At 42.8% G+C, this 23,132-nt stretch overlaps 1 protein-coding gene across 3 annotated transcripts; it reads left to right on the plus strand.

Moving 5' to 3' along the window:
- Positions 1–322: 322 nt before the first annotated feature.
- LOC106571695 (ankyrin repeat and SOCS box protein 2) lies at positions 323–22,573 on the plus strand. 3 transcript variants are annotated; one of them, XM_014145068.2, is made up of 9 exons: positions 323–444; positions 2,167–2,309; positions 2,666–2,832; positions 3,278–3,433; positions 3,676–3,921; positions 4,198–4,369; positions 14,331–14,886; positions 19,611–19,764; positions 20,116–22,573. In XM_014145068.2, the coding sequence occupies exons 2-9, from the start codon at positions 2,173–2,175 to the stop codon at positions 20,244–20,246; spliced, it is 1,719 nt and encodes a 572-aa protein (XP_014000543.2). In that variant the 5' UTR covers positions 323–444; positions 2,167–2,172; the 3' UTR covers positions 20,247–22,573. The 3 variants fall into 3 exon arrangements, with proteins under 3 accessions (XP_014000543.2, XP_045551742.1, XP_045551743.1); XM_045695786.1 differs by lacking the exon at positions 20,116–22,573 and having other exon boundaries at positions 19,611–20,091; XM_045695787.1 differs by lacking the exons at positions 323–444; positions 20,116–22,573 and adding an exon at positions 1,521–1,600 and having other exon boundaries at positions 19,611–20,091.
- The last annotated feature ends 559 nt before the right edge of the window (positions 22,574–23,132 follow it).

Raw genomic sequence — 23,132 nt, forward strand, 5'->3', positions numbered from 1 at the left:
ATCATCTACATTGTGGGTTACCTTTTATCTTGGAATGTTTGTCAAATTAGATTATGATCAATCATTAGATTAGATAAAAATGAATATGGTAGAGGCAGACGTTCTAGTCTTGAAACACATCTGAGAAGCAAGCCATTCTGTATCCATGACTGAGAACTACATTGTTCAGCATTATAAACCTGTCAAGGTAAAGGAAACTAATAATCAACTGTTGATTGACAGATGAACAGACAAACACAGCCCCACCTTTTCTGCATAATCCATCACATGTGATCCGTCCAGTACATATACTGTAAGATATGGGAGTCTTGTTCCACTTCCAGCACAGTGGTCTACTCTGCCCGAATTGAGGAACGCCACATAATTTAGTATTTATTAGGATCCTCTGACTCTGTCTTTACTAGCTCACAGCTCATTTCAACTAAGTAAGAGCAAATCATAACGGTAAGTTAGGAAGCAGACATTTTATATACATGCATTTTGATATATTGTTTTTAAGATGCTCCTCTGTGATTCTCTCCAGTGAATCTTACAGATGATAACACACAGTAGATGTGGATTTATGTGACATTGCTGTTGTTTGGTTTTACTTGAGTTGGGTGCAAGACATATCTATGTCATTTCACATTCTGGATTGTTTGGTGCAATCTTTATTATGCTGCACTAAATGTGAATGTAGAGATAACAATTTCATTGCAAATGTTGTCGAACTATCATATAATTCTTATAATTGCATTCATATCACTGAACATATAAATAATATAATTGCACGTGTGGTTGAACTATCATATAATACGTGTATGATGATGCCTCAATTAGAGTGTTATATATTTTCTTCATACCTCGTATGATTCTTGTTATTTGTTGCACTGCACCTTTTTTCCCCCATTCTCCTTAAAGTGATCAGGTAAAAACAGTTTGAGAAACCATGAAAGTTCAAACTACTTAGAAACCATTACCTGAAGGAGATTTTATGATAAATCACACTCATTTTTTTTTTACCACACAGTAGAATTTCAAGGGGTGATAATACAACAATGCTCCTTCGTTGAGCCAAGGTTTTATTTCACTCACAGCATCAGTCGTGTAAAGCGTTAGCATATAGTTGTCTAGTACAATTCTGAAATTAGGAATTATTACGCACATCCAGATGGGCAAAATACATTGCTGAATTGTCACATGGATTATGTTTTACTGTGTCTTTACAATACATGCCTGTGTGTTACTATCTTTACAATACATAGCTGTGTGTTATTATCTTTACAGTACATACCTGTGTGTTACTATCTTTACAGTACATAGCTGTGTGTTACTATCTTTACAATACATACCTGTGTGTTACTATCTTTACAATACATACCTGTGTGTTACTATCTTTACATATACATACCTGTGTGTTACTATCTTTACTATACATGCCTCCTGTGGCTTGATTATTCCACCGAGTTAATGATGAGGCTGCTTTAAGATACTTGAGGAGGTTGTTGTTGACCTTCTGTCTTGTTGCGGTGTTCTTGTTCTTTTGTTTTCCTGTTGCCTGGGTCCTAATTCTATCACCAGAAGGTTGGAGAGTCAAGCATCTCTTGTGTCTTCACTGAAGGTTGTGATGCATGTGTGTGTGTGTAAGAGAGGGAGAGAGGAAGTGTGTGTGTGCACGCGCGCATATATGTGTGTTAGAGATCATCTACCAGGTGCATAGGATTAGGCTCTTGGCAGCCATTCAAAAATTATAAAATCAGCGTTTCGCCTAATTGCTAATTAACTCAACTAGGCTTACTTTGTGCAGTGCACTTGAGTCCGAGCCGGGTCTTTGTGGGGTTATTCGAGGTTGTGTTGTAAGTCATTGGGATCATGCTAACTAAGGGTGGCAGCCCAATTGACTGGCAAGTACATGTCCTTCAAGGTGTAATATTTCAAAGGTATCAATCTACTAACCATGTTGTGAGGTGGTTAGCATACAAGATTTGCTGTTGTCCTAGGTTTGAATCAGACATTGACTGTTGGACGTACTAATGGACTGAACCAATTCTAACCCACTCACGGGGTGCCGGCGCTAATACTTTGATATTTGTTGGGTTTCCGTCATTGGTCATTCACTTTGCGAATGCCTATCACCCCCGAAAGAAGTTTTAATACTGATGTTTTAATTTGGTTTCATTACGATAGGAAAGAATGAAAGTCGACTATCTACAGAACATGCCTTCATCAGACGCAACCAGAAGCTACACCTTCACCAGCAATGAGGGGAAGCGCTGTGTGGCATGGAGACGCTACGATGGGTCTATGCTTTTCACCGCTGAGCCTGAAGAGTGAGTATGTTCCCATTCCACAGTATTTTAAGTACACCATAAAGGAGTAATCACCTAACCATGGATCTGTTTACTGAAAGTTTCATATCTCCCATAGCAGTTAACTCCTCTTGAATACCCAGCCCCACATCAGCAAGGGAGTAACAATTGTAAAATCAATGTTAACGGTCAATCGTCTGTGAACTGAAAAAACTGAACTGAACAAAATTAGTCAGATTAGGTACTTATTTATCTCTTCTATGAGTGTGAAAGTGTTTGTCTGTTTGTAAATGTCTATTTTCTATTCATTGCATCACCTGTTATTGAATACAACTCAAGTAGAGAACCTGCGCTTAATTTTCTCTATTCTCTTTGAGGCTGGTTGACCCGGTCGTCAAAGCCATTAAGGGTGGTGCTGTGGGTGCTCTGACTGAGATGGTGAAGACTGGGAGAAACCTGACGGAGAGGAATAAGTTGGGGTGGCTGCCTCTGCACGAGGCCGCAACCCACGGAAAGAAGGAATGCCTTGACATCTTACTGGAAGGTGAGTCACAACATTTTGGGATTGTGCCAATCCCCACACCATCACAGCATATGACATATCAAAACAATCTTTGGAATTCCTGTTGCATCTGTTTTGAGCCCGCTTCAACCAGGCATTGAATGTAAATAAATTAGCACTAGTGTCGAAAGAGACCTTTTAACTCAGAATACTGCGTTCATTTCAAAACCACTTCTTGCTGTATACCCATGTGGGATAGGCTAGCGATAATGTATGAAGGTTTACTGTGCTTATCAAGTGCCATGCCAGGTTTTTGACTTGACACGGTCTGATTTCACAGTATCTTCTCAATTCTGCATCATCTAAATGTCTAAATGAGTTTTTCACTATAAATGCCATGTGATTCTTAAACACCCAACATTTTAAACTGTCATTATGATCACACTTGCTTACACAACTGCTAACCCTGTCCTGTCATTGAATCCAGCCCATCCTGAGGTGATTAACAGGCGCACGATGAAGGGCCAGACTCCTCTCTTCCTAGCGGTGGTGGCTGAAAATGTGTCCTGCGTCCAGTGCCTGCTGGAGAAAGGAGCTAACCCCATCATCGCCGACAAGGACAGGGAAACCCCTCTATATAAAGGTACATACCTATGCATAAAGGACACCCGCATGCCATTCTTTGAGACAATGATTGCAAGTTTGGGTAATGTGAAGTTATTAAGTCACATAACCTAAATGTACAGTGTCCATATTAGGACAGCATCAATCTAGCTCATTTCGTTTTTTTAAAATTCATTGGATGATTGGGCTATATTCAACAAAACATGTGTTCACTGTTTTTCTCCCTCTCACTAACAATCCATCCATATGTCCCGTTCAAAGCTTGCGAGGGAGAGAATGTTGAGATGGTGGCAATGCTTTTGGGCTTTGGGGCCGGGGTGAACAAGCATTGCATTCAGGGCTGGACCGCCCTCCACGAGGCTGTGATCCGCAACAACATGGAGATATGTGAGCTGCTGATGAGGGCTGGGGCCAAGCTCAGTCCACTCAACATGTATGGTATCACTCCCCTGTTCGCTGCAGCCCAGACGGGAAATGTTGAAGTCCTGAACTTCCTCATCACCAACGGTAACCAGTATGCTGGCTTAGGCGTGGAAGTGTGTTGATTTGCTTAAGTGCAGATCAAAGCTTTTGTCATCAGTTTTATTAGATATGTGACTCCTATCACATTCCAGGTTGGATTTATAATATTTTTCCAAGTGTTTTTTTTCCCGCAAGACAATGTGATTGTGTTAATTAAACCGAGCGGCATGCCACTGAAGTCGTACATCCTAAATGCTAAAGAAAGTTCTTAGTGACATTTGTCTCGTGTAAAATGTCTGTGTGGGCCCTTTGATGATACAGGTGCAGACGTTAACAGCCAGGCGAACGATGGGGCCACGCCGCTCTATGAAGCCTGTAAGAACGGACATGAGGAGATCGTGGAGCTCCTGCTGTCTAAGAAAGCAGATGCCAACAAACCCACCAAAGCTGGACTTCTGCCCATTCATATCGCTGCCCAACGTGGATATGATGAGTAGGTAGAAATATCATACATTCTCATACAATAACTACATTTTTACGACAATATGAATGGATTTGATGACAATGAAATCTTCATTCAAAGATTTTGTGGGAGTAAAGGTATCTATTCTCATCTCCATTTTCACTTTGTTGTTATGTGTAACGTCACTAAAGTTTGTGAGGAAAGACCACACCTGAAACATTTACATCTCCTCCCCTCTCGACAATCAATGGCTGTATATATATATACCACAGTTTACCCATTATATGACCAGATAGTCTAGTGGCCGCTCTAACAATGAAAATAAATCTCTTCAAAAATGGAAGGCAGTTCTGGAGGAGGCAAGATCAAGTGGGAACAACAGGCACAATGGTTTCCACTAGTTACCACAGCCACAAAGTCAAAATGGACTGTATCCTAAAAATGTATTAAAACAAAAATGTGCTTTTTGGTTTTAATTTAAGGTTAGGGTTAGGCATAAGGTTTGCAGTGTAGTTAGGGTTAGGTTTAGAAATCACATAAATTGTAGAATCAGGTCAGGTTTATGACTAGTGACGACCAGGCACAATTCTGATATAAAGTGTTTTTTGTCAAAGTTGCCACAATGTCACGTTTCCTACTTATATCAGTATACTCACACTTGTAAGCTAATGCACTTCTTAACATAGTAACAACCTGATCATTACAAAACTTCTATTCGATCAAATCAAACTTTATTTGTCACATGCGCCGAATACAACAAGTGTAGACCTTACCCTGACATGCTTACTTACAAGCCCTTAACCAACAGTGCAGTTCAAGAGTTAAGAAAATATTTACTAAATAAACAAAGTAAAAAATAATAAAAAGTAACACAATAACATAACAATAACGAGGCAATATACAGGGGGTACCATGAGGTAATTTGTACATGTAGGTAGGGGTGAAGTGACTATGCATAAATAATAAACAGCGAGTAGCAGCAGTGTACAAAAGAAATGTAATAGTACGGTGACCATTTGATTAATTGTTCAGCAGTCTTATGGCTTGGGGGTAAGCCAAACATAGCAAATAAGCCATTACATTTTATGTTCACCAAATTCGACACTCTCATGGACATCAATACAAAAACTTGTTTAAATGGAAAAAAAACGCATCATACTGGAGAAGACAGATTTTGAGTTATCCCTCTCGCTTCACCTCTTCCTCTTTGTATATACTCACCCTATTCTGTTCCTGTTATCGTAATCTTTCGTTGCATTTCGAACTTGCTCCTGTCAAGTCTCGTTCAGTGTGTTTGTCTCACAACCTCGTGATTAAAATCAGCTGGCTCTTGGATTCGTGCTTTAGAGTTTTATTTTGGTTCGTTTGCTACCTTCAGGCTCTTTATCTCCCTTGATTCTCACATTTCACGGACCAGCAAGCTACCAGCCTTCCTAACGTTTACTCTTCGGCCAGCCCCAACATGCCTCAACCCGGGGTGTCTGCGGCCCATTCTCAAGACCGCGCTTTCCTGAGCACATCTCCCGACCGACACCTCCACGGCCCTGCTTCAACGAACGCAAAAGAGCATCTCCCGGCATCATGCAAGCCTCACTCATCGGTGGACCCGTGAAACATTTCTGAAACAGCATCCAAGTCCCGGCAATTCATCTATAATTCATTTTTATATATATATTTTTATTTCACCTTTATTTAACCAGGTAGGCCAGTTGAGAACAAGTTCTTATTTACAACTACGACCTGGCCAATATAAAGCAAAGCAGTGGCACAAAAACAACAACACACAGTTACACATAAACAAACGTACAGTCAATAACACAATAGAAAAATATATGTACAGTGTGTGCAAATGTAGGGAGGTAAGATAATAAATAGGCCACAGAGGCGAAATAATTAGAATTTAGCATTAACACTGGAATGATAGATGTGCAGATGATGATGTGCAAGTAGAGATACTGGGGTGCAAAAGAGCAAGAGGGTAAGTAATAATATGGGGATGAGGTAGTTAGGTGTGCTATTTACAGATTGGCTGTGTACAGGTACAGTGATCGGTAAGCTGCTCTGACAGCTGATGCTTAAAGTTAGAGAGGGAGATATGACTCCAGCTTCAGTGATTTTTGCAATTCGTTCCAGTCATAGGCAGCAGAGAACTGGAAGGAAAGGTGGCCAAAGGAAGTGTTGGCTTTGGGGATGACTAGTGAAATATACCTGCTGGAGCGCGTGCTACGAGTGGGTGTTGCTATGGTGACCAGTGAGCTGAGATAAGGCGGGGCTTTACCTAGCAAAGACTTATAGATGACCTGGAGCCAGTGGGTTTGGCGACAAATATGTAGTGAGGGCCAGCCAACGAGAGAATACAGGTCGAAGTGGTGGGTAGTATATGGGGCTTTGATGACAAAACGGATGGCACTGTGATAGACTGCATCCAGTTTGCTAAGTAGAGTATTGGAGGCTATTTTGTAAATGACATCGCCGAAGTCAAGGATCAGTAGGATAGTCAGTTTTACGAGGGTGTTTGGCAGCATGAGGAAAGGATGCTTTGTTGCGAAATAGGATGCAGATTAGAGATTTCATTTTGGATTTGAGATGCTTAATGTGAGTCTGGAAGGAGAGTTTGCAGTCTAACCAGACACCTAGGTATTTGTAGTTGTCCACATATTCTAAGTCAGAACCGTCAAGAGTAGTGATGCTAGGTGGGCAGGAAGGTGCGGGCAAAAATCGGTTGAAGAGTATGCACTTAGTTTTACTAGCATTTAAAAGCAGTTGGGGGCCACAGAAGGCGTGCTGTATGGCATTGAAGCTTGTTTGGAGGTTTATTAGCACAGTGTCCAAAGAAGAGCCAGATGTATACAGAATGTGTCTTCTGAGTAGAGCTGGATCAGAGAATCACAAGCAGCAAGAGCGACAACATTGATATGTACAGAGAAAAGAGTCATCCCGAGAATTGAACCCTGTGGCACCCCATAGAGACTGCAAGAGGTCCGGACAACAGGCCCTCCGATTTGACACACTGAACTCAGTCTGAGAAGTAGTTGGTGAACAAGGCGAGGCAGTCATTTGAGAAGCCAAGGCTATTGAGTTTGCCGATAAGAATGCGGTGATTGACAAGTCGAAAGTCTTGGCCAGGTCGATGAAGACGGCTGCACAGTACTGTCTTTCATCGATGGCGGTTATGATATAATTTAGGACCTTGAGCGTGGTTGAGGTGCACCCATGACCAGCTCAGATACCAGATTGCATAGCGGAGAAGGTACGGTGGGATTCAAAATGGTCGGACCAAAAAACGTACCCGATTTAATCTGGTTACTACTCCTACCCAGTAACTAGAATATGCATATACTTATTAGATATGGATAGAAAACACCCTAAAGTTTCTAAAACTGTTTGAATGGTGTCTGTGAGTATAACAGAACTCATATGGCAGGCAAAAACCTGAGAGATTCCTTTACAGGAAGTGGCCTGTCTGACCATTTATTGGCTTTCTTTGACATCTCTTTCCAAAACAAAGGATCTCTGCGGTAACGTGACACTTCCCACGGCTCCCATAGGCTCTCAGAGCCCGGGAAAAAGCTGAATGTCGTTATTCCAGCCCCAGGCTGAAACACATTATCGCCTTTCTCAAGTGGCCGATCAGGGGACAGTGGGCTTAGGCGCGTGCACTGGTCGCCCCCGTCTATCTTTTTTTTCCTCTATTTACCGAAACGCAGATTCCCGGTCGGAATATTATCGCTTTTTTACGAGATAAATTGCATAAAAATTGATTTTAAACAGCGGTTGACATGCTTCGAAGTACGGTAATGGAATATTTAGAATTTTTTGGTCACGAAATGCGCCATGCTCGTAACCCTGATTTACCATTTCGGATAGTGTCTAGAACGGACGAACAAAACGCCGCTGTTTGGATATAACGATGGATTATTTGGGACCAAACCAACATTTGTTATTGAAGTAGAAGTCCTGGGAGTGCATTCTGACGAAGAACACCAAAGGTAATAACATTTTTGTTATAGTAAATCTGATTTTGGTGAAGGCTAAACTTGCTGGGTGTCTAAATAGCTAGCCCGTGATGGCTGGGCTATGTACTTAGAATATTGCAAAATGTGTTTTCACCAAAAAGCTATTTTAAAATCGGACATATCGAGTGTATAGAGGAGTTCTGTATCTATAATTCTTAAAATAATTGTTATGCTTTTTGTGAATGTTTATCGTGAGTAATTTAGTAAATTGTTAGTAAATTCCCCGGAAGTTTGCGGGGGGTATGCTAGTTCTGAACGTCACATGCTAATGTAAAAAGCTTTTTTTTGATATAAATATGAACTTGATTGAACAAAACATGCATGTATTGTATAACATAATGTCCTAGGGTTGTCATCTGATGAAGATCATCAAAGGTTAGTGCTGCATTTAGCTGTGGTTTGGGTTTAGGTGACATTATATGCTAGCTTGAAAAATGGGTGTCTGATTATTTCTGGCTGGGTACTCTGCTGACATAATCTAATGTTTTGCTTTCGTTGTAAAGCCTTTTTGAAATCGGACAGTGTGGTTAGATTAACGAGAGTCTTGTCTTTAAATAGCTGTAAAATAGTCATATGTTTGAGAAATTGAAGTAATAGCATTTCTAAGGTATTTGAAAATCGCGCCACAGAATTCAACTGGCTGTTACGTAGGTGGGACGATTTGGTGCCACCTAGCCCAGAGAGGTTAACTTGGCTTTCGAAGATTTTAGAAAGGCAGGATGGATATAGGTCTATAACAGTTTGGGTCTAGAGTGTCTCCCCCTTTGAAGAGGGGGATGACCGCGGCAGCTTTCCAATCTTTGGGGATCTCAGACAATATGAAAGAGAGGTTGAATAGGCTAATAGGGGTTGCAACAATTTTGGCGGATAATATTAGAAAGAGAGGGTCCAGATTGTCTAGCCCAGCTGATTTGTAGGGATCCAGATTTTGCAGCTCTTTCAGAACATCAGCTGTCTGGATTTGGGTGAAGGAGAAGCGGCGGGGGGGGGCTTCGGCAAGTTGCTGCAGGGGGTGCAGAGCTGTTGGCCGGGGTAGGGGTAGCCAGGTGGAAAGCATAGCCAGCCGTAGAAAAATGCTTATTGAAATGATCAATTATCGTAGATTTATCGGTGGTGACAGTGTTTCCTAGCCTGGGAGGAGGTGCTCTTATTCTTCATGGACTTTACGGTGTCCCAAAACGTTTTGGAATTAGTGCTACAGGATGAACATTTCTGTTTGAAAAAGCTAGCCTTAGCTTTCCTAACTGACTGAGTATATTGGTTTTTGACTTCCCTGAAAAGTTGCATATCGCGGGGGCTATTCGATGCTAATGCAGAACGACACAGGATGTTTTTGTGAACCAAGGGCTATATCTGTTCTTATTCAATTTTTTTAATTCAGTGGAGCATGCTTATTTAAGATGGTGAAGAAAGCGCTTTTGAAGAGCAACCAGGCATCCTCTACTGACGGGATGAGGTCAATATCCTTCCAGGATACCCGGGCCAGGTCGATTAAAAAGGCATGCTCGCTGAAGTGTTTTAGGGAGCGTTTGACAGTGATGAGGGGTGGTTGTTTGACCGCGGACCCATTACGCATGCAGGCAATGAGGCAGCGATCGCTGAGATCCTGATTGAAGACAGCAGAGGTGTATTTAGAGGGCAAGTTGGTCAGGATGATATCTAAGAGGGTGCCCATGGTTACGGATTTAGGGTTGTACCTGGTAGGTTCCTTGATAATTTGTGTGAGATTGAGGGCATCTAGCTTAGATTGTAGGACGGCCGGGGTGTTAAGCATGTCCCAGTTTAGGTCACCTAACAGTACAAACTCTGAAGTTAAATGGGGGGCGATGAATTCACATATGGTGTCCAGGGCACAGCTGGGGGCTGAAGGGGGTCTATAACAAGCGGCAATGGTGAGAGACTTGTTTCTGGAAAGGTGGATTTTTAAAAGTAGAAGCTCGAAATGTTTGGGCACAGACCTGGATAGTATGACAGAACTCTGCAGACTATCTCTGCAGTAGATTGCAACTCCGCCCCCTTTGGCAGTTCTATCTTGTTATAGTTAGGAATGGAAATTTCTGGATTTTTGGTGGCCTTCCTAAGCCAGGACTCAGACACGGCTAAACCAGTAAATAAAACAAACTTAGCGAGGAGGCTTCCAATGCATGAAACCAAGGCTTTTACGGTTACAGAAGTAAAAAAATTATGACATCACCAGAGGAACAGAGGAGGAGTAGGATAAGGGTATCGCTGAAGGCTATAAAATCTGGTTGTCTAGTGCGTTCGGAACAGAGAGTAAAAGGAGCAGATTTCTGGTCGCGGAAGAATAGATTCAAGGCATAATGTACAGACAAGGGTATGGTAGAATGTGAGTACAGTTGAGGTAGACCTCGGCATTGAGTGACGATGAGAGAGGTTTTTTTCATCTCGGGAAAGCGCACAGTAACTAATCTCAAAGCAGTCCTTGTTCCACATTCTCCTCTGTGTTAACTCCATAGTTATTTTATATATTATGGGCTGGCATCAAAAACCATACAGCTCAATCACCATACAGCTGCTAGGCTACACTCTCAGGAAAAAGGGTTCCAAAAAGGTTATTCGACTGTCACTGTGGGAGAACCCTTTTAAAATAACATTTGGGTTCCATGTAGAACCCTTTTGGGTTCCATGTAGAAAAAGGATTCTACAGGGACAGCAGAAGAACCATTGTATGTTCTGGATGTCACATTGTGCCGTTTACGGCAAGAATCTCATCATTCTAAGCATTATCCCTTCAATCCCGTTTTACCTTAATTCATGTTGTGTCATTGTGGACAGTGGTGTAAAGTAGTAAAAAGTAACAATAATTAAAATTAAGTAGTTTTTGGAGGTATCTGTACTTTACTTTGTTATTAATTCTTTTGACAACTTTAACTTTTACTACACAACTTTCCTAAATAAAATAATATACTTTTTATACCTACATTTTCTCTGACACCCAAAAGTACTAGTTCAATTTTGAAAGCTTAGCAGGACAGTAAAATGTTCCAATTCATGTACTTATCAAGAGATTATCCCAGGGCATCCCTACTGCCTCTAATCTGGCAGACTCACTAAACACAAATGCTTTGTTTGTAAATTATGTCTGAGTGTTGGAGTGTGCCCCTGGCTATCCGTAAATGTAAAAACATACAATAATAATTGTGCCGTCAGGCTTGCTTAATATAAGGAATTTAAAAGGATTTTTACTTTTGATAGATATGTATATTTTAGCAATTACATTGACTTTTGATACTTAAGTATATTTAAAACGAAATACTTTTTTTGACAATTGGGTACATTTTCCACCACCGATTGTGGATAAACGTGCTGCTGTTGGCACTTTTATTATGCAATTCATTTAATTTAAAGGTATTAGTCCAGGGTCACATTTACCACAGTCCACGTGAGGGCAGGCCACATATATCATCAGCTTGCATCAAATTGTTGCAATAAGCTCATTTCAACTAAATATTGGCCACAATACTACTATAGACTCAGACTGGCCTTCTCACTCTAGAAATGCCATCTTTATGTAATGGCATGGCGTCCATCCTACCATGATTGTTTTTTCTCTCTCTTGCTATCTTGCTCTCTCCATTTTCCCATTTATCTTTCACTAAACTACTTCTCCCTCTCTCTGGTTAGTCGACTATGGCTGCCCCTCTTTACTGGGACGACAACCATATTTCAAGTTTGAAGTGTTATTAGTCGAACAGTATGTAGGGATACACATGGTATTCACCATCCAACAAAATGCTTACCTTCAGGTTCCTTCTCGACAATGCAACAATAATAAGAAATAAGAAAAAATAAGAAAAAGTGAATAGGAACATAAAGTAAATGGCTCAGTAGAATAAACATACTGTAATACAGGAAGGCACAATTTGTAGTCCAATATTTACATGTGTTTTGGAGAAGGTGGGATTGGGGGGCAAGAGTTTAAATTGCACAGTATTAAGCAATCATAATAAGAGTCTTGTAGCAGCAGTTGTGATGTGTGTGTGTGTAGCATGAATGTGTGTGTTAGTGCATGTGTGCTAAGGTGCGGAGAATCCGAGCAGGTGGTCAGTCCAGTTCAAGTGTTCAGCAGTCTGATTGCTTGCAGATAGAAACTGTCTCTGAGTCTATTGGGATCAGACGTCATGCTCCGATACCATCTGCCCAACGGTGAGGGAGTAAACAGCTCGTGACTGGGGTGTGTTGGGTCCTTGACAATGCTGTTGGCCTTCCTCAGGAACCGTTTCTAGTAGATATCCTAGATGGGTGGGAGTACGGTCCCAGTGATGTACTGGGCAGACTTCACCACCCACTGGAGGGCCTTGCGGTCGGGGACTGAGCAATTCCCATACCAGGCCGTGATGCAATCTGTCTGGAAGATCTCAATGGTGCAGTGGTTGCATTTGGAGAGGACCCGTGGTGGCATGTCAAATTTCTTCAGCTGCCTTAGGAAGTTGCTTTTGCACCTTCTTGCCAAGAGTGGTGGTGCTGTTGGTACATCCACCTCCACCATGTTCCCCACTGCCTGACGACACCACCCTCACGAGCGATGACATTCCTTGCTGCCTCCACTGCCTGATATTCATTCCACCACCACCAAATCGGCCGCAGCCCGATTCTTCCTCAGTAATTCTTCTAACTACAAGATCCGAGCTCAAGATCACGCCATAATCTTTACCACCAAATGCTGTAAGAGGACTGTACTTCCTCTTTTTGGGTCACCTCGATTCCCATCTCAGCTCAGATGTTTACCATCCATTTCATCTACCCCTGACCTCTGGACACTCAGGGCATCAGAACTATCATCCATCCATTCAAACCATCAAGCCCTCTGACATGTTCACGCCGCTCCGTTCTCGGACGTCTCGGGAGTCCTGACCCTTCCTCTTTGGGGATTAACTCTGGGCCGAGAAGCAGAGACCACCAGGACTCCCACCCCAACACTGTCTTCATCTCTCCCTCCCGATCCTTAAATGGCCAAGTAACCAACAACCTGAACCATCAAGCTCCTTCAACCATCCTAAACCTTCAAGTTCCTTCCACCATCCCGATCTATCAAGCTCCATCAACCATCCTGAACCATCAAGCTCCATCAACCATCCTGAACCATCAAGCTCCTTCAACAATCCTGAACCTTCAAGATCCTTCCACCATCCGGTCTATCAAGATCCTTCAACCATGCTGAACCATCAAGCTTCTTCAACCATCCAAAACTGTCATGCTCGTTCAGTCATCCAGAGTCGTCCTCCAATCATGCGACAGCACCTCTCATGACGCCTACCAAGAAGCTTTCATTCTACAACCACCTAAAAATCATCTAACCTCATTCGAAGCCTGCATGATGTCATTCCACATTCATACCTTATAACCTTTTCCTGCATTAAAATATCTCAAACATATTTATGTTGAAGATGTGGTCTGTACCTAAAGTAGTGAACCAAAAGTTATTGTTAGACAAAGCAAAATGTGCTGTAGATCTTCACCTAACTGTCACGACTGTCGTAGGAATGAGCGGACCAAAGTGCAGCGTGTGTGTCGTTCCACATTTTATTTATACTGTGAAACTATGCAATACATAAATAAACTGAATGACAAAACAACAAACCGTGACGCAGAGGTGAAACATACACTACTCAAAATGAATCTCCCACAAACCCAGGTGGGACAAACACCAACTTAAATATGACCTCCAATTAGAGACAATGATGACCAGCTGCCTCTAATTGGAGATCATCTCAAACAAAGCCCAACATAGAAATACAAAAACTAAAACGACCCAACATAGAAATACAAAACTAGAACATAACAACATACAAAAAAAATTACTGGAAAACCCCCCTGTCACGCCCTGACCTACTCTACCATAGAAAATAGCAGCTTACCATGGTCAGGACGTGACACTAACTACACTAGGATTCTTTGAACCTCTTCCCTAATCTCCTATCCCGATGACTATTCCCTATGCTTTTCCTATTCAGGATCGTGTCCAGACTGATCCAAGTCACCAGCAAGTCCAGAGTGCGACGCAGTGGCATCAGTCCCCTCCATCTTGCCGCCGAACACAACAAAGACAACACCCTGGAGGTTCTGATCGAGGCAGACTTCGACGTCAATGCCAAGCTGTCCACCGACCGCTCTTCCATATACCAGGATCGACGAACCACTGCACTCTATTTCGCAGTCACCAACAGCAACGTTGATGCTGCCGCCATGCTTCTTGAGGCCGGCGCAAACCCCAACCTGGACATCTTCAACCCGCTACTGGTGGCTGTGAAGCAAGGTTGTGTCCAAATGGTGTGCTTACTGGTGGAGCACAGGGCAGACATCAATGTTAAAATCCCAACTCATCCCACCTCGTTCCCGGCAAGTGTCATGTTCTGTATGAAGTATCTATCTCTGCTCAAGTACCTCATGGACAATGGCTGTGACGCCCTATCCTGTTTCAAGTGTGAGCATGGCACCAAACCACACCCACCGATGAGGAATGTATACAAGGATGACCTGGGACTCTGCCACGAGGAGCCAGGTGTGCAGGTAGGTGGGATTAGCAGAAAGATGGTTATTTTGTGGTTTGAGAGAAAATATGTTTGGGCAAGAGTTAGAACAGGAAATTACGTGCTAGGTGGTTGGTTGGGGGTGGTCGACATGGGAATGTCAATAGTTTGAATCCAGGCACATTTCGTTTTTTACTGTTTTGTTTTCTAACCCTTACCTTAACCACTTATTTGCATGCCAAAGTAGAACCTTACCCTAACCACTCACCAGCGTGCCTCAACATAACCTGTTGACCTTGCATGTACATTTCTGTCATTTTGGGATTCAGAGAATGAGCGATTCTCAGGCTCGTAGAATTCTGTGTTTGTTGTGAGATCAAGTTGGCCACCCGTTTATTTAAATTTGATGGTAAAGGTAACCACTGCGCTAGCCCCCCAAAACCAGAGACTAGGGAGCAGTTTTACCACAGAATTCAAATAACTTAGTTGCAGTTACATTTGCGGTATCTTGTGGCATTATGCTTCTAAATGCATTATGTATAGCATTACTTGGTTCTGTCAAGGCTCAGGAGAAGACCCAGATGCAGACAATTTCGAAGTAACAAAAGTTTATTACATAAACAGGGGGGCAGGCAAACGACAGGTCAAGGACAGGCAGAGGTCAGTAATCCAGGGTGGTGTGACAAGGTACAGAACGACATTCAGGCTCAGGGTCAGGGCAGGCAGAATGGTCAAAAAACAGGAAAGCTAAGAAACAGGAACTAGAGACACAAAGGAGCATTGGGAAAAAACGTTAGTTGGCTTGACGAAACAAAACAAACTGGCAGCAGACAAACACAGGTATAAATACACTGGGGATAATGAGGAAGATGGGCGACACCTGGAGGGCGGTGGAGACAAGCACAAAGACAGGTGAAACAGATCAGGGTGTGACAGAGTCCTTTTTCAACTCTACTGTCAGTTCAGGCAATGGGCATAGATCAACGGGCTCCAGCCCATGATGGCACCAGCAGTCCAGTCAATAAGGGGATTGTGTCACTGGATCCAAGAGAATCCCAATACCACAGGAACCTGAGGAGACTTAACTTCTATGGGCTACGTGGGACGCATCCCACCTGCGGGACACAGCCAGTGAAATATCAGGGCGGCAAATTCAAAAACAACAAAATGTCATAATTCAACATTCTCAAACATACAACTATTTTACACCATTTTAAAGAAACACTTCTCCTTGATGTAACCACATTGTCCGATTTCAAAAAGGCTTTACAGCGAAAGCAAAACATTAGATTATGTTAGGAGAGTACATCGACAAAAATAACCACACAGCCATTTTCCAAGCAAGGACATGTGTCAATAAAACCCAAAACAAAGCTAAATGAAGCACTAACCTTTGACGATCTTCATCAGATGACACTTAGGACATTATGTTACACAATACATGTATGTTTTGTTCGATAAAGTTCATATTTATATCCAAAAACAGCATTTTACATTGGCGCGTGATGTTCAGAAAATGTATTCCCACCAAAATTTCCAGTGAATGTGCACATCGATTTACAAAAATACTCATCATAAACATTGACAAAATATATAACAATTATTTAAAGAATTATAGATAGGCTACTCCCGGATGCAACCGCTTTGTCAGATTTTAAAATAGCTTTACAGAGAAAGCACATTTTTCAATATTCTGAGTACATAGCTCAGCCATCACAGAGAGCTATTCAGACACCCGCCAAGTTCGGGGCAACCTAAACTCAGAATTAGTATTAGAAATATTATTTTACCTTTGCTGATCTTCGTCAGAATGCACTCCCAGGACTGCTACTTCCACAAGAAATGTTGTTTTTGTTCCAAATAATCCACATTTATGTCCAAATACCTCCATTTTGTTTGTGCGTTCAGAGCACTATCCAAAGGCATAACGTGTGAGCGCGGTACCAGACGAAAAGTCAAAATGTTCCATTACCGTACATAGAAGCATGTCAAACACTGTTTAAAATCAATCTTTATGGTATTTTTTACGTAAAATTTGCGATAATATTCAAACCGGACAATAGTGTATTCATTCAAGGAGAAAAAGAAGGAACAGCGTGCTCACGTGACCGCGCATATCCAATCCCTTTGTTGTCAGGCAGTCCACTCAGAAACTGAGCTCCTATTATCTGCCCAGTGACAGGAGAATGCTCAAACCACTTTCTGAAGGCTTTAGACAGCCAATGGGAGCCTTAGGAAGTGCAACTGTAGTTTCGAAAGGGACTAGAAAGAAGAACTACAATTCTCAGATCCTCCACTTCATGGTTGACTTTTCCTCAGGTTTTTGCCTGCCATATGAGTTCTGTTATACTCACAGACACCATTCAAACAGTTTTAGAAACTTCAGAGTGTTTTCTATCCAAATCTAATAATATGCATATTCTAGTTTCTGGGCCAGAGTAGTAACCTGTTTAAATTGGTTACGTTTTTCATCCGGCTGTGAAAATACTGCCCCCTAGCCCAGACAGGTTAATTAGCATGAATTGGAAAGCCTCACTGTGGTTCCCTGACACTCATAGGTTGATGGTAGTGTTTTTTTTTATTTTACCTTTATTTTACCAGGTAAGTTGACTGAGAACACATTCTCATTTACAGCAACGACCTGGGGAATAGTTACAGAGGAGAGGGGAGGAATCAGCCAATTGTAAGCTGGGGATGATTAAGTGGCCATGATGGTACAGTATGAAGACCAGATTGAGAATTTAGCCAGGACACCAGAGTTAACACCCCTACTCTTACAATAAGTGCCATGGGATCTTTAGTGACCACAGAGAGTCAGGACACCCGTTCAACGTCCCATCCGAAAGACAGCACCCTACACAGGGCAATGTCCCCAATCACTGCCCTGGGGCATTGGGATATCTTTTTTGACCAGAGGAAAGGGTGCCTCCCATCCAGGGACTGACCAGGGCCAACCCTGCTTAGCTTCAGAAGCAAGCCAGCAGTGGGATGCAGGGTGGTATGCTGCTGGCAATTGTGGGTGACCCGGCCTATAGAGCATCCATCCAGTGTTCTAACGTCCATGGAAATGGAGAGGGGCTGAGTGTGGATGCACAGCTAGGAAGGCAGGGTGGCGTCCAAAAAACTCTCATTGGCCCCAGAGTCGATGATACCCGGAGAGATTTTGACTGGTTCCCCCACAGCAGGATGACATGGAAACAGGTGTGAGTAAGGGGAGAGGAAAAGTTATTCGTATGGCCCACCAGAGTAATTGCCCCTACTGGTGAGCCTGGTTTTTTAGTGGACAGGAGGACACGAAATGACCAGTCGTGAAGCCGGTGTAGACGTTCGGCTCGGGACAGCCTAGCTCTGCCTAGTTGCATCGGCTGAGGAAGAGGTGATTCGGCAGACTTCGGAGACTCTCGGGGGTACTCGGGTAGCCTCGAGACCTCTTGGCAACGGAGACGTTGGGGACTTCCGGGATGCCTCGGAGGCGAGGTGGAATCCTTAGGTGGGCGAGTGGAATAGGACCCCTCTCCTTCCTGCGTTCCCGTAGCCGCCCATCGATCCGGATGGTCAAGGCAATGAGCGAGTCGAGATCCGTCGGTAGTTCCCGGGCTGCTAGTTCATCTTTAACCTCCTTCGATACTCCGTGCATGAATGTGTCGAACAGCGATTCTGGGTTCCAGGCACTCTCAGCTGCCAATCCACCACATAGTCTGCCACACAGCAGGAGTCTTGCCGAAGCTGGAGTAACTTCTGGCAAGCCTCTCTCCCGGACAATGGAGAATCAAAACCTTCTTCACCTCTGCCACAAATTCCTCCAGACTGAAGCATATGGCCGACTGTTGTTCCCACACGGCCGTAGCCCAGGTGAGAGCCCTCCCGGACATCAGCGTGATGAGGTACACTATCTTCGAGTGGTCCGAGTGGAAGGAGGAGGGCTGCAGCTCGATGATGAGAGAACACTGCACAAGAAACGCCCAACAGGTTCTTGACTCTCCAGCGAAGCTTTCCAAGGGAGGTAAGCGGGGCTCTCGGGAAACCGGGGTTAGCCGGGGAGGCCGCACTGCTAACAGCCAGGTTACTGAGGGTCTGGGAGGTTACCGTCGTGGTAGGCTGCCTGACAGACAACGCGCGGAATTGCTCCAGCAAAGTGTTCATTGCGCGGTCATGGCGTTCAGCCAAGGTCTAGAACCCTTCCATAAGACCACAAAGCAACTCCTCATGCCTTCCAATGGTGGCTCCTTGGGTGAAGACAGCGTTGCGGAGCTGGTCCGAGTCTGCTGGATCCATCATGGGCAGTTTGTACTGTCAAGGCTCAGGAGAAGACCCAGATGCAGACAGTTTCAAAGCATCAATAGTTTATTACAAAAACAGGGGGACAGGCAAACGACAGGTCAAGGACAGGTCAGTAGTCCAGAGCAGAGTCCAAAAGGTACAGAACGGCAGGCAGGCTCATGGTCAGGGCAGGGCAGGCAGAGGTCAGTAATCCAGGGTGGTGTGACAAGGTACAGAACGAAAGGCGGGGTCAGGGCAGGCAGAATGGTCAAAAACCAGGAAAGCTAGAAAACAGGAACAATAGACAGAAAGGGGCATGGGAAAAAACGCTGGTAAACTTGACGAAATAAAGCAAACTGGCAACAGACAAACAGAGAACACAGGTATAAATACACTGGGGATAATGAGGAAGATGGGCGACACCTGGAGGGAGGTGGAGACAAGCACAAAGAAAGGTGAAATAGATCAGGGTGTGACAGATTCCTTTTTCTACTCTATTGTCAGTTCTGTGACATTATCTCCAGTCCCTCAATACGTCATTGGGCAGGACCCATCATAGATGCACTTCTAGATTACGTCGGTAATGTGCAGCTGTGCTCCAGACTCACTGAACATCTGGACAGCTACGAGGCCTGGGCCTGTATCAAGGAGAAATCGAGTGAGTACCTTCTTCATCAGGGTCCAACTCTGTCTAAACAGGTTAGGTATATTTACACAAGTTTGCAACAACCTTCAAATGTGTCAAAAAGGACATTTAAGGGTGACATTTTCCTAAAGTTCTCCCTCACAGAAATTGTTCAAGCAAAGTCACAACATAAATTGCTTTGCAGATTATAATTTCACTTAGTTTACTAAGTGACTTAGTGGCTTTGTGACAGGACAATGTTGCCCTAAGACATTTCCTAGTGAGAACAGGATTTTCCTTCTTCCATATGCTTTTATAACACTGTAACTAAAGATTATCTTATGGAAAACCTATACTCGTGCATGCCAATCCTTTATTCAACAGTGCCCCCACGGAGCCTTTTGCAGTTGTGCAGGCTGAAGATCCGACAACGGGTGGGAGTCCACAGACTGAGGCAGATCAGCACCTTACCCCTACCGGGAAGACTTGTCAACTTTCTGAACCATGAGGAGTGATTCATAGCACAATAAGGACACTGGCATGGAATTCAATACTGTAGAGTTGTTAACATTCTGTTTATGCATGTGATTGTGTCTGGTAAAGGTACATTCTATAAGATTACATGCAGCTAATTGTAATACAAGGATTGACAAAGCTCATATGAGTTTACCACATCCTGAATCAGTGCAGATTTAATCCTTATTCTTTTACATTTTGGTTTACACACAAACATTCAGGAAACAATGTGGTAAGCCACTGAACGTTCCAAACAAACCCCTTCATTCAAAGAAAATCGAAGGAGCATGACAGATTTGGCATTCTATTTCAATGCAGAGCGTGTCATCCGGACTTGTTTGAACAGGAAATCTTGCATTTTGTTACAATGGTGCACTTACTTGATTTCACCTTTTATGAAAAATAGTTTTTTAACCTTGTTGCTTTTATTTCTTAAAGTAGAATGGAAAAATGTACATATCAGTATTTTGTTTTTATGTATGGAGTGAAACTTATATTCAATACTTATTGTGTGAATTCACATACCTAATAAGCTCCCACCTTTATTTGTCTATCCATGTTACATGTACCTACACCGTGTCACGTTATAAATTTGATTTTTGTTGTGTTATTCATAAGTTACTATTGAATGGCTTGCAGCTTTAAGACTTTTGGTGTAATCAACCTTGGGATGTTACATATTCATAGAAAATAAATTAACTGTACTTCCAGTAAACTACATCCACATGAAGTCAGACTAACACACGCATACATCCCCCTTAAGCTCTACAGCCCCTTCTCCATTCCATTTTCACAACAGAGCCCAGTGTTTTGAACACAACACTCCCTGCGCCCTTTGACCCCCAGCACTTTCAAGTCCCCTGCACCTGCCTCCCCTAGCCAGTGTCTCTCAGAAGGTCAAAGGGACTATGAGGCTCACAGTGGATGGAAGCAGCGGCGGACATGCTGGCTTTGCATATCATTGTGTTCCCCCATGAGGACGGCTAAAAATACATGGGCCACTATAACCACCACCTGCTAGAAGAGGCCGGGGTGCTGGTTCAGGGTCAGATATGAACTTTAATCCTCCTGATGGTTAAAGTGAGGATTTGCGGTTTGGTAATCTGATCCTAGATCTGTGGTTAAAGGAGACTTCTACCTCGAGCGAGTGAGTTTTTGGTACTGCTGGGGAGCACAGGAGGGATAGTTCTGAGCTCTCTCTAGAACAGAACAAGTAAAAAAGTTTGTAAGAACAGAGTTTGTCAACGACAGTCCTGGGTTCCCAATGAGTATGCAGGTTTATGGAAGGGGATTGCCAGTTCAAATCCCAGGTCTGATGGGGAAAATCAGGCAGAATGTGGTCAGCTTCCCTCATACTAAAACCTTTTCTTAGGGCTAAAAAGCAAAACAGATTTGTAGACATGGACCACTTCATTGTATAACCCCAGGAGGGACCTCATCACAAATGTCACGGCTTGAATGGTTGGAGCATAGTGCTTATAAAACTAGGGTGAGGGTTATGGGTCTGAAAATAATTGTGGTTAGACTTGTACTGCTTTTTAAATTGTTATGTATGGATTATGAATGTGTTATGAAGTCCTTATGTTGGTACCCTTCATTAAAGTGTTACCCAATATGGAATACAGTATGTGTTAACTTTAAATCACTGTGGATTAAAGTTTCTGTACCATATAACACCACTGATTCCCTACAATAGGGCTGCCCAAACCTCTTCCTGGTGATCTACCATCCTACAGGTTTTCAGTACAGCTGATTCTACATATTAGCTGCTCACCAAGACTTTAGCTAGCTGAATCAGGTATGTTAGGTTAGGGTTGGACTGAAAACCTACAGGACGCTAGCTCTCCAAGAAGAGGGTTGGACAGCTCTGTGCTACATCAAGGGAAAACAACCACATGTAGACCTTACAGTGATTTAAAGTTACCACTAGGTGGTAATATAGCTCCACTGCATTGCACAGAGAACAGCAGGAGCATTCAAATTGCTAACAAACAGAACAATATTCAGCCTTATATCTGGAAGTTGTGATGAAATTTAAATTGTTCCTTTTTCCTGATGCTATCTTGATCTATGTTTTAGAAATTAACACTTGGAATGACAGAGTACATAGGCCTAGACCATTCTGAAAATATTGCATTCTTGGATGGCATATAAACCTGTGCACCTCGTCAAATTAACTATTAATTAAGCCTTTGCCAATTTCATTTGAACTATTTTTATGACATAAGGGCACTGGAACAAATAAAACCAAATCAAATGCAACTTTATTTAGGTCTCTATTCAATCCGCATTGCAGAAATTCAGTGTTACAGCATTATTGTGATGTAAAGGTTCCCATGTTAGTGGAGACTACATTCACAGAAAATTCTGCAAATGTCAGCTCAATAGGAAATGACCTTTAAATGTCTAGCGCCCTATCTGTAATGCTTCAGCGATACAGATTGAATAGAGCCCTAAGGAGCATTTAAACATATCAACACACTTTACATTCAAATTAACAAAGTAACACATATTTTTTTTAAACAAGACAAACTGTTTTATTGTGCGAAAGACAGAAAAAATATATAATAAACATAGAAAGAAGACAGCTTGTTTTGGTTCAATTAGCCAGATGAGGAAACTCCTTTAGGCACTCGGTTCAACTGGCCAATCATCTCACAATTCCAATTGTAGGCTGCAGTCCCTTGGTGTCTCCCAAATGACACCCTATTCTCTCTATAGTGCTCTATAGTCCCAACTCCCAGTTGCCATTTGTGGCACTTGTGAAGTTGGATCTGTGTCAGAGAGGTCAAGAAAGAACATGAATTATGTAGGTAGAGGAGCCTCTGATCTTATCTGTAGGGGGCCTCATTGAACTCACGGCCCCAACTGTTCGCCACCTCTGT

This window comes from Salmo salar, chromosome ssa15 (genome assembly GCF_905237065.1).
Source record: "Salmo salar chromosome ssa15, Ssal_v3.1, whole genome shotgun sequence".
NCBI classification, from domain to species: domain Eukaryota; kingdom Metazoa; phylum Chordata; class Actinopteri; order Salmoniformes; family Salmonidae; genus Salmo; species Salmo salar.